Source organism: Chrysemys picta, chromosome 8, assembly GCF_011386835.1.
Source record: "Chrysemys picta bellii isolate R12L10 chromosome 8, ASM1138683v2, whole genome shotgun sequence".
NCBI lineage: Eukaryota > Metazoa > Chordata > Testudines > Emydidae > Chrysemys > Chrysemys picta.
In genome coordinates, this window is record NC_088798.1 from 103,695,336 (window position 1) to 103,709,231 (window position 13,896).

General features: G+C 40.4%; 1 protein-coding gene across 8 annotated transcripts in view; it reads right to left on the reverse strand.

The window, feature by feature from the left end:
* Nucleotides 1–13,896, reverse strand: part of RNF130 (ring finger protein 130) — an 86,143-nt gene that overhangs the window by 62,191 nt on the left and 10,056 nt on the right. For all 8 annotated transcript variants that reach the window (XR_010590087.1, XR_010590086.1, XM_042850951.2 and 5 more), the window contains one exon: nt 5,402–5,596. Coding sequence is in view for 6 of the 8 variants with exons in the window: in XM_042850951.2 (XP_042706885.1) it covers nt 5,402–5,596 (195 nt within the window). In the remaining 2 variants the exon portion in view is untranslated. The remainder of the gene's footprint in view (nt 1–5,401; nt 5,597–13,896) is intronic.

The following is a 13,896-nucleotide window of genomic DNA, read 5'->3' on the forward strand; positions in this document are numbered from 1 at the left end:
TTTGCAAAGGATCCCTGTTTCTTTGCAAACAACTCTGACCTCAGACTGACAAATTCACTACACCAAACACATCTTACAGGATATTTAGCTATAAGGAGTAACATGTAAAATATCTACAGAAAGCTTGTAACTTTTCAAGATTTCTAATTGTTGCAAGATGTATGTATGGGTAATATTTAAGGAATAATATATTTATATTGACAGTTTGCTTTATGGACTTGGAATAGAAACTAGTCACTAGGTGACGTGACACAATGCAAGGCTCCGTTGTATAGTTTTGTGCAATACTAAGACTTTCAGTGGAAAGCCATGAGTAGCAACTGCAAACAACTGAACTTAAAGGTAAAAAAACAAACAAAAAAAAAAAACCCCACCATTACAACAAGACGGGTTCACCCTGTCAGTGTATAGAACCAAAGGATTGTCAATGTAACAGAGGAGTGAGGTCCTGTGGATCCTTTCACTCAGGAGACACCTGGAGGAACCCAGTGTTCTCATGAAAAACTAGATCCTGGGGCTTGTGAAGCCAGCCAGCTCTGCAACTGCCAGACCTTGGGGCGGGGGAAGAGGATGTACTTTATTAGATAGGGAAGGTAACTATTAAGGGTAGACAGCGTTTTGCATTTTATGATTTTGTTTTGTATTGTAACTATTTGTTACCACCACTCTCATTTCTAGTTAAATCTTTAGTCTTTCTTAAATAAATCTACTTTTGTTTTATTATAAGGGCTCATCAGTGCTGTGTGATTTACAGCAGTGGTTCTCAACCTTTCCAAACTACTGTACCCCGTTCAGGAGTCTGATTTGTCTTGCATACCCTCAAGTTACACCTCACTTAAAAACTACTTGCTTACAAAAACAGTCATAGAAATACAGATGTGTCGCACCACACTATTACTGAAAAATTGCTTACTCTCTCATTTTTACCATATAATTATTTATATTCCAATTGATTTATTTTATACTGTACATGCATTTCAGTGTATAAAGAGCAGCATAAACAAGTCATTGTCTGTATGAAATTTTAGTTTGTACTGACTTCACTACTGTATTTTATGTACCCTGTTGTAAAACTAAGCAAATATCTAGATGAGTTGATGTACCCCCCTCCCCCCCCGGAAGACCTCTGCGTACCCCTAGTTGAGAACCACTGGTTTACAGGAGTGGTGGTTTAAGGTAAAACTAGTAAACTGGGGCACACTGCTCTTCCAGGGGCAGAGGATCTGGAATTTCTATAAGTTGCCAATTAAAGGGGCTAGATATCTCAGTGGAACACTTCAAAGGGACTTAGGGAGAGGGGTGCATCTATTGTTAGCCTGCAAGGTGAAAACAGGGCTGGCCTCGCCTAGAGGAGACTGTCCGAGCAAGAGCCTGAGAAAGACTGGTAGTGTTAAGGAGCTGACACCCAACCAGGCATAGGCAAGACTCCCTCTCATGATGGAGGCAGGGGGTAATGACGTGATTCACAGTTCTGGGTGCCCCAAGAATCATCTTGATTTTTTAGTACAGCTTTTGATATCTCACATCTACTGGTTCCTTCCCTGAAAATCCAGTAGGACAGTATTCCTGTCAAAGAAGGAAATTAGTTTGGTTTGACATGATTTGTTTTTGCAAATCCATACTGGATATTCCTTATAACCCTATTTCCTCTAAGTGCTTACAAACTGATTGTTTAATAATCTGTTCCACTATCTTTCCAGGTATTGAAGTTAAGCTGACCGGACTATTGTTCCCTGGGTTTTCTTTGTTCCCCTTTTTAACTATAGGTACTGTGTTTGCCTTTTTCCAGTCCTTTGAGACCTTACCCAACTTCAATGAGTTCTCAAAAATAACTGCTAACAGTTGCGAGATTGCTTCAGTTAGTTCTTCAAGTACCCTAGAATGAATTTCATCAGGTCCTGCTGAAGTGCATACATCTAAATATTCTTTAAACCTGTTTTCCCTATTTTGGCTTGCATTCCTTCCCCCTTGTTATTACTATTAATTGAGTTGAGTATCTAGTCACCATTAACCTTTCTAGTGAACCTGAAACAAAATAGGCATTAAACACCACAGCCTTCTTCAGGTCACCAATTATTAGCTCTCCTTCCCTGCTAAGTAGAGGACCTATACTTTCCTTTGTCTCTTGTTCTTAATGTATTTAAAGAACCTCTTATTACCGTTTATGGTCCCTGATACATTTAACTCATTTTATGCCTTAGTCTTTCTGATTTTGCCCTTACATGCTATTCTTTTGCTATTCTTTTGTACTCCTTAGCAATTTGTCCAAGTTTGCTCCATAATAGCAAAGTATCATACTGTATGACTGCACTGCTACCTGTAAAGGCTAAAAGATTTATATATCAAGGCTGTGGGATCAGTAATATTTTACTGTATTTCTCTTGGGTGTTCTGAGCTTTGCTTTAGAGACTTGAAAATTAGGTTTTATTTGGTACTGGGTTTGCATGCAAAGGTGCTTAGCTTAGCTTTAAAAGTTGCCTATTTGCCCTGTGTTGGTAATTTTGTTGTAATAAATCTATATGTATTGTTAAAAATACAGGAACTAATCAAAATAAATGCTCCAAAAATAGACATTTTATCTTTCAAACAAATGCAAGTGATTCCACCCCCGGTTGGAAGTTACCTCCTCACCCCAGAATCTGAAGTGGCACCCCTGTGGGAAATGGGACAATATTTTAATAAAGTTACATAACTACATAAACGATGCCTACAACCTGAGATATACAGCATGAATAAACCTACACTTTTTATTTTGACCCAAACCCTGTATTTTTGGCACAAGCATTCCTAGGTTGGTGTTGGGACCCACACCAGGCTGAGATCATGCATATGGCCCACAGGAGCACTGCATCCTGGGCAGCTGCTGTTTTCCTTGCTGTGCTTCCCTGACAAAACAGTATATGCTGCTACCTGGTAAGCAATAGGAACAAGACCCACTGATCCATATTAACATGTGGAATTGGGACAACATTGGTGTGTAGCATCTATTTTGCCAAATATGTCAAAAAACTATTTGATTAAGGCACTTATAACTTGTTGTCATCCCACTAAGAGTCTACAAAACTGTCAGACACATGAAAAGAATTCAACTACTGCTGACCTTAAGGAAGGGGAAAGCTGGAAGAGTGAAGGAATGGAGCTTAAATATCCAATTAGTGCAGAGATTTCCATCCGCTCCCAAAAGATGGAGCAAGGAATATGACCGTTGACAGTGTAGGCAAGGGAAGAGTTAAGAGATTTGAGATCAAGTTTGGTTACAAAGAGACAGGTCTAAAAGACCTCAAGATTCAGAGATAAGAGAGCTCAAGCAAAAAGCTATCTTAAATCTTCCTACCGTCTGAGAGAGTCTGGCTATATTAGTCTTCTTGCCTCTCCTCTCTGTTTTAGTCACAACAAACAGAAATCTTACTATCTTGTTACAAGTATCCCACTTCACTAGGGCCACTAGAAGTCAGAAATCATTTGCATCATCTGGAAGTAAATACTTTGGGCTTGGTAACTGTTACAAACTTCACATCAACTTTGGTCTCTGCCTTTGGAGCTTAAGTCTTTAGGAGAACTGCATGAGCAGAGAAGTGGTGATGGCTCACAAAAGAAAACAAAGGTAAAAAAAGTTTTGCTGGAACAAAGCAAGAGACATTTACAATCAACAAAAGTAATGAACACATGAGTTGGGTAATTTCCTTTGTATAAGGTTCTGCTCCACTCCCAAAATGAGATGTTCAGGTGACTGTATGGCTCCCTCAGGAAAGCCTTTTTTTTTTTTTTTAAACTACACCTGTACTCCGATAGAACGCGACCTGATACAACATGAATTCGGACATAACATGGTAAAGCAGCAGGGAGCCCCGGGCCCTTTAAAGCGCCACCCGAGCCCCGCTGCTTTACCGCGTTATATCCGAACTCATGTTGAGCCTCGGGCCCTTTAAATCGGGCTTTGACAAATGGGCTCGGGCAGTGATTTAAAGGGCCAGAGGCCCTGGCCGCTGCAGGGAGCCCCGGGCCTTTTAAATCCCCACCCAAGCCTCGCTGCCAGAGCTCTCGCGGGGATTTAAAGGGCCCAGGGCTCCCCACAGCAGCTGGAGCACCGGGCCCTTTAAATGACCGCTGGGGAAGCCGGTCCAGTCCGGCACAGCATACCGGCTCTTGCTGGTACGCCGTACCAGACCGAACCCAATATAACGCGGTCTCACCTGTAAGGTGGTGAGATTTTTTGGCTCCAGAGGACCGCGTTGTATCGGGGTAGAGGTGTATATTCATTTCCCTAGAATATCAATCCTATTCACACTGAGGTTGGTAAGATACAAAATGATAATTTGGAAACTCCAAATTCCACAAGCATTCCCCCAGTATGTTCAAAAAAACCATAGTGGAACAATTTTTAGGGGAAGTTTTCAAAGGAGATGCAACTATCGAAAGTGGCCTTTTTGGGGTGAGCTGAAGGATGAAGAATCCCAAGTGAATAGACATTCTTTTGGGAAAATGCAGGTAAACGCAAATTTTGTCTAACTGTAAAATTTGCTAAAGGGATTCTTTCAGCAAGGGAAAAAACCTAAGGGTAAAAGCTCCAGTGATCCTAAAATTATTTTCTAGCAATGCCAAATTTTTACATGTGATCTGCCCTAGAAATGTGCAAGTCTTCAGAGATCCAGATCATTAATATATCAAATCGTGAAAGAATTCCAGATTATGTTTACAAAGACAACTCCTCCTCAAAACAGTAGGTATGTCCTGTTTAGTCTTGCATCGCAATGGTGTGGTGGCCTTATTAGTCTGTACCATCAGGAATGGTGAAGTCCTTGTAAGATGTCACTAAAAGAAGCCTGTAGGCTGGGATTTTGGAGTTTAACTCTCTTAGGCTCGTTTGAAAACCCCAGCCTTCAAAATTCCACTATAAGTCCCATTACTATAAAAATTCTTCACTCTCAGATGTTTTCTATAAAGTTACAGCTCTTTTCTTATACACGGTTTTGTTTTCTGCCTCTCCACTAAGCAATAGCACTAAGATTTGAAACAAAAATGATAGCTTTAAGATCCCAAAAAAGGGAAAGAAAAAAAAAGTTACTCAGTGGATAAGAGTATTCCTCTGAAGTTAAAAAAAACAAAAACAGTTCCAGATGTATTCATTGTATTTCACTATATTGTGTACTTGCTCATATTTGCAAAGAACAAAGGGTACAAACACTTAAGAAGTAGCTGTATACTGTCAACAGCAGGGCTTTGGAGCGGAGCCCGGAGCAGCTCCAGAGCAGTGGAGCTTCAGGTTTTAGCCTGGAGCTGGAGCGGAGCCGGAGCACAGCTCCAAAGCCCTGGTCAACAGTGCCTTAAAAATAGTTTATATGGCAGAAAAATATCCAGAGGGCAAAGGGGACAAAAAGGAAACAGACTTCATACTATTTACCTTGATGAGTCATAGTGACAGGTTCCTCACTGGATATATTGTTGTAAATGACCACAGCTGTGGCATTATGTGAAGCTGCTCGCAATATTTTCTCTCTAAATGTACAGTTTCCTCGTTGCAGCAAGGCAATCCACTGCTTGGTATTCGGAGGAACATGGAAACGTGTTCGAGGATCACAGCCCAGACGATCCACCACTAAAAAAGGAGAAATTTATACATCAGGGATTTGTTCAAACTGGCAAAAAGGTTGGAAGGAAAACAAAGAAACATTTGCCAAAGAATTCAGTTGTCTTATACTTGATAGTTATTACTCTCTGGCAACCAAAGCCTAAAACAAGTTGCATGCTTAAAGAGAAAGTCCCCTTCAAAAAATATTTTTAAAACCTCATACTCATTAGGAGCTGTGAATACATACGCCTGAGAATTAATTTAGTGACCACAAAGATATTTAACTCCACAATGAAATAATATTTGAATCAATACTTGCTCAGGGGGAAAGACAACATTAAAATATGGTTTGTGTGCCATAGGTGTTACCAAGCATCTGTTTCTCAGCCACACAGGGTTTTCTCCCTTTTATTCCAGTTATAAATATCATTCCAGTGTGAAGTATGGCTAAACAAAGGAGGATGTGAAAACAAGCTTTTAAACTAGTTCGGTCAAGTACAGACTAGTGCTAATAATTGTCACTGGTCTATCTTAAGAATATTTTGGTGCAACTAATTAACCAACTTAACAGGTTTCTACTACAGTATTAATATATTGTCAGAATAAAAAATTATCAGTTATACTTCTTAATTTCAACACCCAGGGCCGGCGCTTCCATTTAGGCAACCTAGGCAGTCGCCTAGGGCACTAGGATTTGGGGGGGGGGCAGCATTTTGCCGCCCTCGGCGGCGGGGGGTCCTTCCACGCTCCAGGTCTTCGGCGGCAATTCTGCGGCGGGTCCTTCACTCGCTCCGGGACCCGCTGCCGCCGAAGTGCCCCGAAGACCAGGAGCTCGGAAGGACACCCCCGCCGCAGAATTGCCGACTATGACCGGGAGTGCGGAAGGACCCCTGCCTAGGGCGCCAAAAACCCTGGTGCCGCTCCTGTCAACACCTCTGTCAGAGCCTTCCTGTAGTACCCCTCACCCATCCTATAGTGAAAATGCAAGTGTCATACAATTTCTCCTGGGACACTGAGAAACCAACCCACCAAACAAAAGGGACAAAAATCAAGGTACAATACATCACTTGTGGTACAACAGCTGACACCAATGAAAGATTATTCTGTTTGCATGTGGCTGGAAACTTACTGCTTAGACAGAGAACCTAATGCTTGCCTCATTCAAGAAATTGTAGCATTATTAAATAGTAACTTACAAGAGAGCAAAGTGGTAACATCTATAGTATTTAAAAAAGAGTCAATGTTACGCCCTTCAACTGCCAAAAAGTAAAAATATCACTAGCTACCAATAAGGTTAAAACCAATAGTAGTTTTGTGTAAACACAGTAAGGCTTCTGAAAGCTTTTCAGATAACACTTTATAAAAAAAAATTTAAGTCAAGTATGCTATAACTTTGTGCCCTTTAAAAAAAGTAATAAAATGTGCTTCTCCATGGCAAACTGCATTTTCTGGACAAGTCTATTTGTGACATTTACTACAACACCATCCAGCCTACTACATGTAACAAAGAATCCAAACGGAAGGCCTTTGTAAGCATTGTCCAGCTATGCTGGAAGGACAGCAGACACTGGATATGCTTCAATTACGCTGAAACTTTATTTCTACATGACTAGGAGAATCTGGCAGATTAAATTGTTCAGTGCAGGTAATTCCATACTCATCTACATATACCCAGGGGGCTACTGGCAGCCCTCCTCCTTACCCATCCTGGGCCCAGCCAATGGACTACTGGGACCTCATTATCCCCTCAAATGAGTGTTAAGAGAGTAAAGAAGGGGGGCTGCCTCCCTGCCATGCCAGTCATAAGAGCCCCAACCCCCCCCCCCCGCCACTTCCACTCCTTTAAAGAATACCTCCTTTAAATCCTTTCCCAATCCATTTTATCTGATCACCATATCCATTCCCTATGAAGTACCTGTATTGGACATCCGCCTCAAGCTTACACAATCACAGCCTAACTCCTGTCCTTTTTGTTCTTTGTCCCCCATTAAGCCCTCAACCTGCTATGGGGAAGGCAAACAAATCCACCTTGTCTTGGCCAATCTGGTGGTAAGGGAAAAGATCCTTCCTAGCCCCCCAAGAAAGCGGAGACTAGCATAATGCTCACAGCTGATCATGATGAAACCTGGCATTTCAACTACTTCCATGGGTGGGGAAGTGGGTGCTGCTTAGCATGGTCCAGGTGAAAAGAGGGCTTTTACTGCATAGACGTGTGCATAAACAGTTCCCTTCTCTTCTGGTCACCTAGCCTCCCCACACTGACCTGGTATGAAGCTGTCTCCACACAGCAGGTAACTCTCTAGCTGCCATTAAAGGGGCAACACAACCTTCAACAAGCCAGACAAAGGTCCCCGTTGTTTAACATGCAGTGAGGTGACATTCTCCAAGAGCAGGAGAATGTGACAAATGGGGCTTTCAAATGGTTAAAAGATCTCTTCTGAAATTTTAAAGATCACGATCCATCCTCATTTCATTTGGGTGGATGAACCTGTATTAGGGACATCTTTACAAAAAATTGTTTTATCACTTGCCTGGGACAAGTAATTTGACAGGAAATTAAGTTTTTCCATCAACATTGTAAGAATTAGTTAAGTAAGTTATATACATCTTCATGGTGGTTCTGCAATGTTAGATTAGAATACTTCAGGAATTGTTATAAAAGCTCCTTAGCAGAATTCTTAAATCTGAATTTCATTTCTTTTCTGAACTCTGTATGTAACAAAACTCTGAAATCTAGAAGTTTGAAACTGGAATCTCTTGCTTTAAAATCAGGTGTTTTCTTCCATTACATTGACACACAACCCCTCTATTTTAAGATTTATGGTAACCATTAATCACTGACACTGAGTCACAAAAAAGTATTTTAGGAGCACTGATATTGTATCAAGTTACCGATAACCATAAGAATACTTTGTATTTCGTTTGTTTTTATTTAGAAGTACAATAAACCGGTTACAAAAGCGAAAGTAGCACATGTATTTGTTTTAAAAATCCCTCAAATTACATTGCACTCTGCAAAAGGGACAAAAGTATGTCAAGCTTTGGACATAACAACCTTGACTATCTCCATTTAGATAAAGCTGTTTGCTATTTAATAAATACTTCCCACTTGTTCAGAGCAGTAGTCTAAGAACTGGAAAAAACAGAATATCATGAGCAGGGCAATAAAACATTCAAATTCCCAGGGCCAAAGGCATATATATTTTTCTTCAGCAAAATCAGATTCCAATAACTGTGGCATAGCATACACGCATGCAAAGATGAAGCTCAATGTAAAACCAGAATTTCACACAAACTCCTTGGCTTAACAATGAGAACTCACAGGATACTTTACTCTCTCTAATTTCCTATTTTTAACTTAACTACTGCAGCTCAAAGCAGAAGCTATATCCAATATTATTAAGTTTGCATTTTCTTTTAAAAGCAAATGCATGCAAATTTTATCCTGGGATAATAGTTTAATCAGATTATGAGATTACTTTTTTCATTGCAATCATTATCAAGGCTAAGAAGTGTTGTGGTCAAAGACACCCACGCAATGATTTTAGTTCAAAGACTCAAGCCTGAGGCCAGTTTATTGACATACATACCAGTGCACTGGGGTGCAGTCCGAAGACTGACACACCGAGGACTGCTCGCAGGCAGGTTTTTATTTCATTAAACCGCAAGCAAAGTACAAACAATACGTCATGAGTTAAGAAATTAGGGTCGGGGTCATTCCCCTCCCATCCATGGTACCTTCCTCATTATTTTCCGAGAATTGGGTGTTTATTTGGGTAGAGGGGCGCTTGGTGATTTTTCCCCAGGGGTGGTACTTGGCACCAGTTTGGGTACATTCCTCAAGACATGTTATTTTCTGGAGGGGTTTTGGTTAAAGATTGGGGGGGGGGGTTTTCCATGGGACACCTAAAGAAGATCTATGATTGGCTAATTTAGCAGATAGCTGGAATCACGGAGTGGGTCACAGATCACCCAAAGGAGAAGCTGCATGAGTTAAGAAATTGCATTTAGCTAAAGTTACCTATTGCTTCACACAAGTGGTTATTATATTTCATCAGCCATGAACATATTTCATTAGTGCTGCTGCTGGGGCTTTTTATTCTTTCCCTCCTTGCCCTCCCCCCCACCCCCGGTCATGACCCTTGACCGAGTTTGGCAGGGAATTGTGCAGTTTAGTCTGGTTCAGGCCCTGGCCTGTACTGCTTTCTGTTTAAGGGCAGTCAGCATAACAGATCTCTGTTGGAGGGTTTATTTCAGGGCCTTCAGATTCACAGCTCTGGCTATTAAAAAGAAGGCCCCCCTGCTCTATTTCCTCACAGAAGTATTGGGAGCAAAGATGGGCAATATGCAAGAGGCAAGACAAAGTAATTATGATAGGAAACAAAGACATCAGAAGATTAACATTAAATAGGTGGGGTAAGAAAGTTTGACAATTGCTCCATCTTTAATACATCCCATTGTAACTAGATACTGTAGTATCTAGGATGTTAAGATCTCCCAGTGCTGCCAGGCCCACTGAACTTCCAGAATGGAAGCCTAAAAGTTTTCTTACTACAATAAGTTTCATAGTTAGACCCTCATTCCAGAATTTTGAAACTGTGTGAAAATTGTAGCCATACATCTTTTACATTAAGTCAAATCACTATCCCTTCACACCTCACTCAAATTTAGCAAAAAAGGCATTATAAACCTTAAACTATTTTATAATGGAATAGAACTAGTACCTACAGCAATAGAAAATACTATTTGTTGTTAGTTACCACTTCAGGGCTAGTTTTATCTTTTGTTGTTTTATTTTTTGTTAAGAAAAAAAGTCACAAAACCATTTGATTTGTACGTCGCTTTATTAATGGTTTGATGGGATCACTGTATTTTGTTATTCCCTCGGTAATTATAGAACGTTCAGAAAGGAAATTCAGCCACCATATGAGCAACTTAGCTTTGCGGTGCCCCCCCCCGAGGTGCGGGGCCCCGGGCAGTTGCCCTGCTTGATACCCTTAGTGCCGGCCCTGGCTTTCAGATGCAGAAAACCAGCTGTTGTGGCACAGGTGGGCTGTGGAGTTTTTATAGCATGTTGGGGGGGGGGGGGGGGAGTGGAGGGGGGGTTCAGAAGGGAAAAGGTTGAGAACTCCTGGTTTAAATGAATTATCACTCAAAGTTGTGCATTAATATGCCTAGTAAGGAATCTATTTGTCAAAAAATATGTCCTGAATCTCTTTATTGTTACAAACTCGCTGACAGGTATTTTAAAATACGCAGAATTTATAATTTTTTGGTGCATAATTCCCCCAGGAGTAAGTCATGCAGCATACTGGAGCTATGTAAAAGAGAAAGAAAAGGATCTCTCTCACACACTAGAAGTTTCTGACTAAGCTTTATGAAGAGAGGAACTACTGGGACTTGTTTGAGAGAAAAATATTCCCCAAACATTTTAGTTTTGTTTTAAAGTACTACATTGAAAGAATTAGAATGACTAACTCATATTAAGTGATAACCTTATCTTTGTTAAACTTCCTAAAGAGCAAAAGGAAACATGGAGTATGCAGTAATGTTTGGTCTCAAATCAGAATAAATCTGTGTCCATTTCAGTTTTCAGTCACATTGATGACATGTTCAAATAAGAGCAAAGGTTAGTGCACATTTCCATCATCATCCTCTTCCAGCTGCAGAAAGTTTTAATGGGATGTAGCATAAAATACATCATCCATTGTAACTACCACAAAAAGTCTTTCTACAGTAAGAAATGCAAGTATACTAATCCAGTAAAGGTATGTTTGTCAGCATGCTTAATAGATATAGCTACGATTATTTCACGGAGGTCATTGAAGTCACAGAATCCGTGACTTCCGGGGACCTTTGACATTTTCTGCCCTAGAGCTGGAGTTGTCAGCAGGCAGCCCTGCAGCTCTCAGATGCTGCTGGCAGGCCCCCACCATCTCCTAGCAGCAGGGGGACCCCAGAGCTCCCACTTAGCTGTGGACAGCAGGACTCCCCGCAACAGCCCAGCCGCGGCAGGTGGCAAACCCCTCCCCGCAGCAGCGCAGCCGTGGCAGACGGCGGGGATCCCCTGGAGCTCCCACTCTCCACAGGGCTCCCTGCAGCAGCCCAGTTGCAGCGGGCGGATCCCTTGCGGCAGCCCAGCTACAGCCGTGGCGGGGACCTCACAGCTCCCCACCACTGCGGGGGGTGAGGGGACCCCAAAACTCCCAGCCACTGGGAAGCTGGACCCTATTCCCTCCCCATTTTGTCAGGTATATTTTTAGCATATCTTTAAAATATCTGTGACAAAAATCTGAGCCTTATTAATAGGTCATGATTTCACGTATACAACATAAAAAATTCACTTTTCAAAGTAGTTCTCTAATTTAGAGAGTGGTCCGATACCTTCGAGCACTTAAGGCAAAATAAAATAGAAATTAAGAGCTAAAAATGGAGTAACTAGAATAATAAAAGGTCTGGCATTATGGTGGAGTTAAGAAATATCCCAGTTTCATAAAAAGGAAATTATGTAGGCGTTTCAGTATGTTTGAATCACTTACAATTTTTAAACAATGTTTAGTTACGACAGGAGTAGGCAACCTATGGCATGCGTGCCAAAGGCGGCACGCGAGCTGATTTTCAGTGACACTTACACTGCCCGGGTCCTGGCCACTGGTCCAAGGGGCTCTGCATTTTAATTTAATTTTAAATGAAGTTTCTTAAACTTTTTAAAAACCTTATTTACTTTACATACAACAACAGTTTAGTTTATATATATATATATATATATATATATATATATATATATATATATATATATAATTTATTTATTTAATTTATTTATTTATTTTTAGAAGAGACCTTCTAAAAATGTTAAAATGTATTACTGGCACACGAAACCTTAAATTAGAGTGAATAAATGAAGACTCGGCACACCACTTCTGAAAGGTTGCCGACCCCTGCGCTACGATCACTAGCAGTGAAAGACGACTATATAGTTTGCTGTTCATGTACAGAACAAAAAGATTTTCTAGATTTTTCCCTATTTTCACACTAATAGGAAATAGGAGGCAGCTGTGTGTTCATTCACAAATGAGCCAAACTATAAAGGTCTTGAATTCATCTAAAGGCAGTACTGATTTATTTAATGTCAAACAATATTACGTGGACTTGATGCAGTGTCCTTAAGAAATGTAGACAGCTCTACTTTTTCCAAAAATAAAGAGCACGTTAGAAACCCAATTGCGTAAACCAGTGCTTCTGAGACATTCTAGACTTTGTACTTCAGCAACACAGAAATCTGGAGAAGCAGGGGAAAAATACAAAAGTTTCCAGAACTGAGAACCTAAGGTACGACAGCACAATAAACGCAGCAGTCCATGTGAGGGACAACTAAGTACTACAAAAAGCTGTTGTAGCATTTCTCGCTAGAAGCTTGGAATAAACTGCTGTAACTTATTGATTCAGTTAGGTGGCCTTACTACAGAAGAGGCAACAAGCCTGACAAAAGTTTTTATGGCCAATATTGGAAACATCTAAGTCAGATATCTGAGACGGTACTTCAGGCATGTCAATTGTAATAAATCTGACAAAAGCTCTGATCAAGTAGAGAGGATATAATCATCTACATCAGATCCAGCTGTGTTGGTAAGGACAGTAGATTGAGTGAAAGCCTTTACCAATCCCTACTAAGCAACTGTGGGAAGATTATAGCCAAATTCTCTATTAAAGGGAGCCTGAAGAAAAAAAAAAAAGACCTAAAACCAGCAGAAAACAAACTCCACTTGTAGGAGTTTAACCAGAAACTTGATTTGCTTAAACGCTACTTATGCCCTGGACAATATATACCCTACAAATATTAGACAAGTATAATCTCTAGCAGAAAATTAATTTTGAAGTCATGAAACCCAGAGGTACAAAAATATCCAAAATACAAGAGGAGGGGGACAAAATGTAGCATAGCATTCCTGTAAGAAGCACTTAATGACCAAAACCAGAAATTACAAGTGGCAAAAATAAAAAAAATAAAAAAAACTATACTAAAGTGCACAGTCTCCTGTAGCAGTCAAAACATATTAAGGAATAGTGTTCAAACTGATCATGAGCCGACAGTGTCTGAAAAATTTTAGAAATTAGTATAATCAAATTTTATTATAGGTATATCCTTGTTTGAGATACCACTAGTCATTATAACATCTTTAAATTTACCATCCTATGTACGTAGCATAAGTTCCATAAAGTCTGTTATTGCTGACAACTGCACAGTGTACAGGGAACACTAATGGAGAGTCAGTCATTTTTAGAGGTTTTTTGTTTTATTATAGTTTTTAATACACTCCAGAGGATCT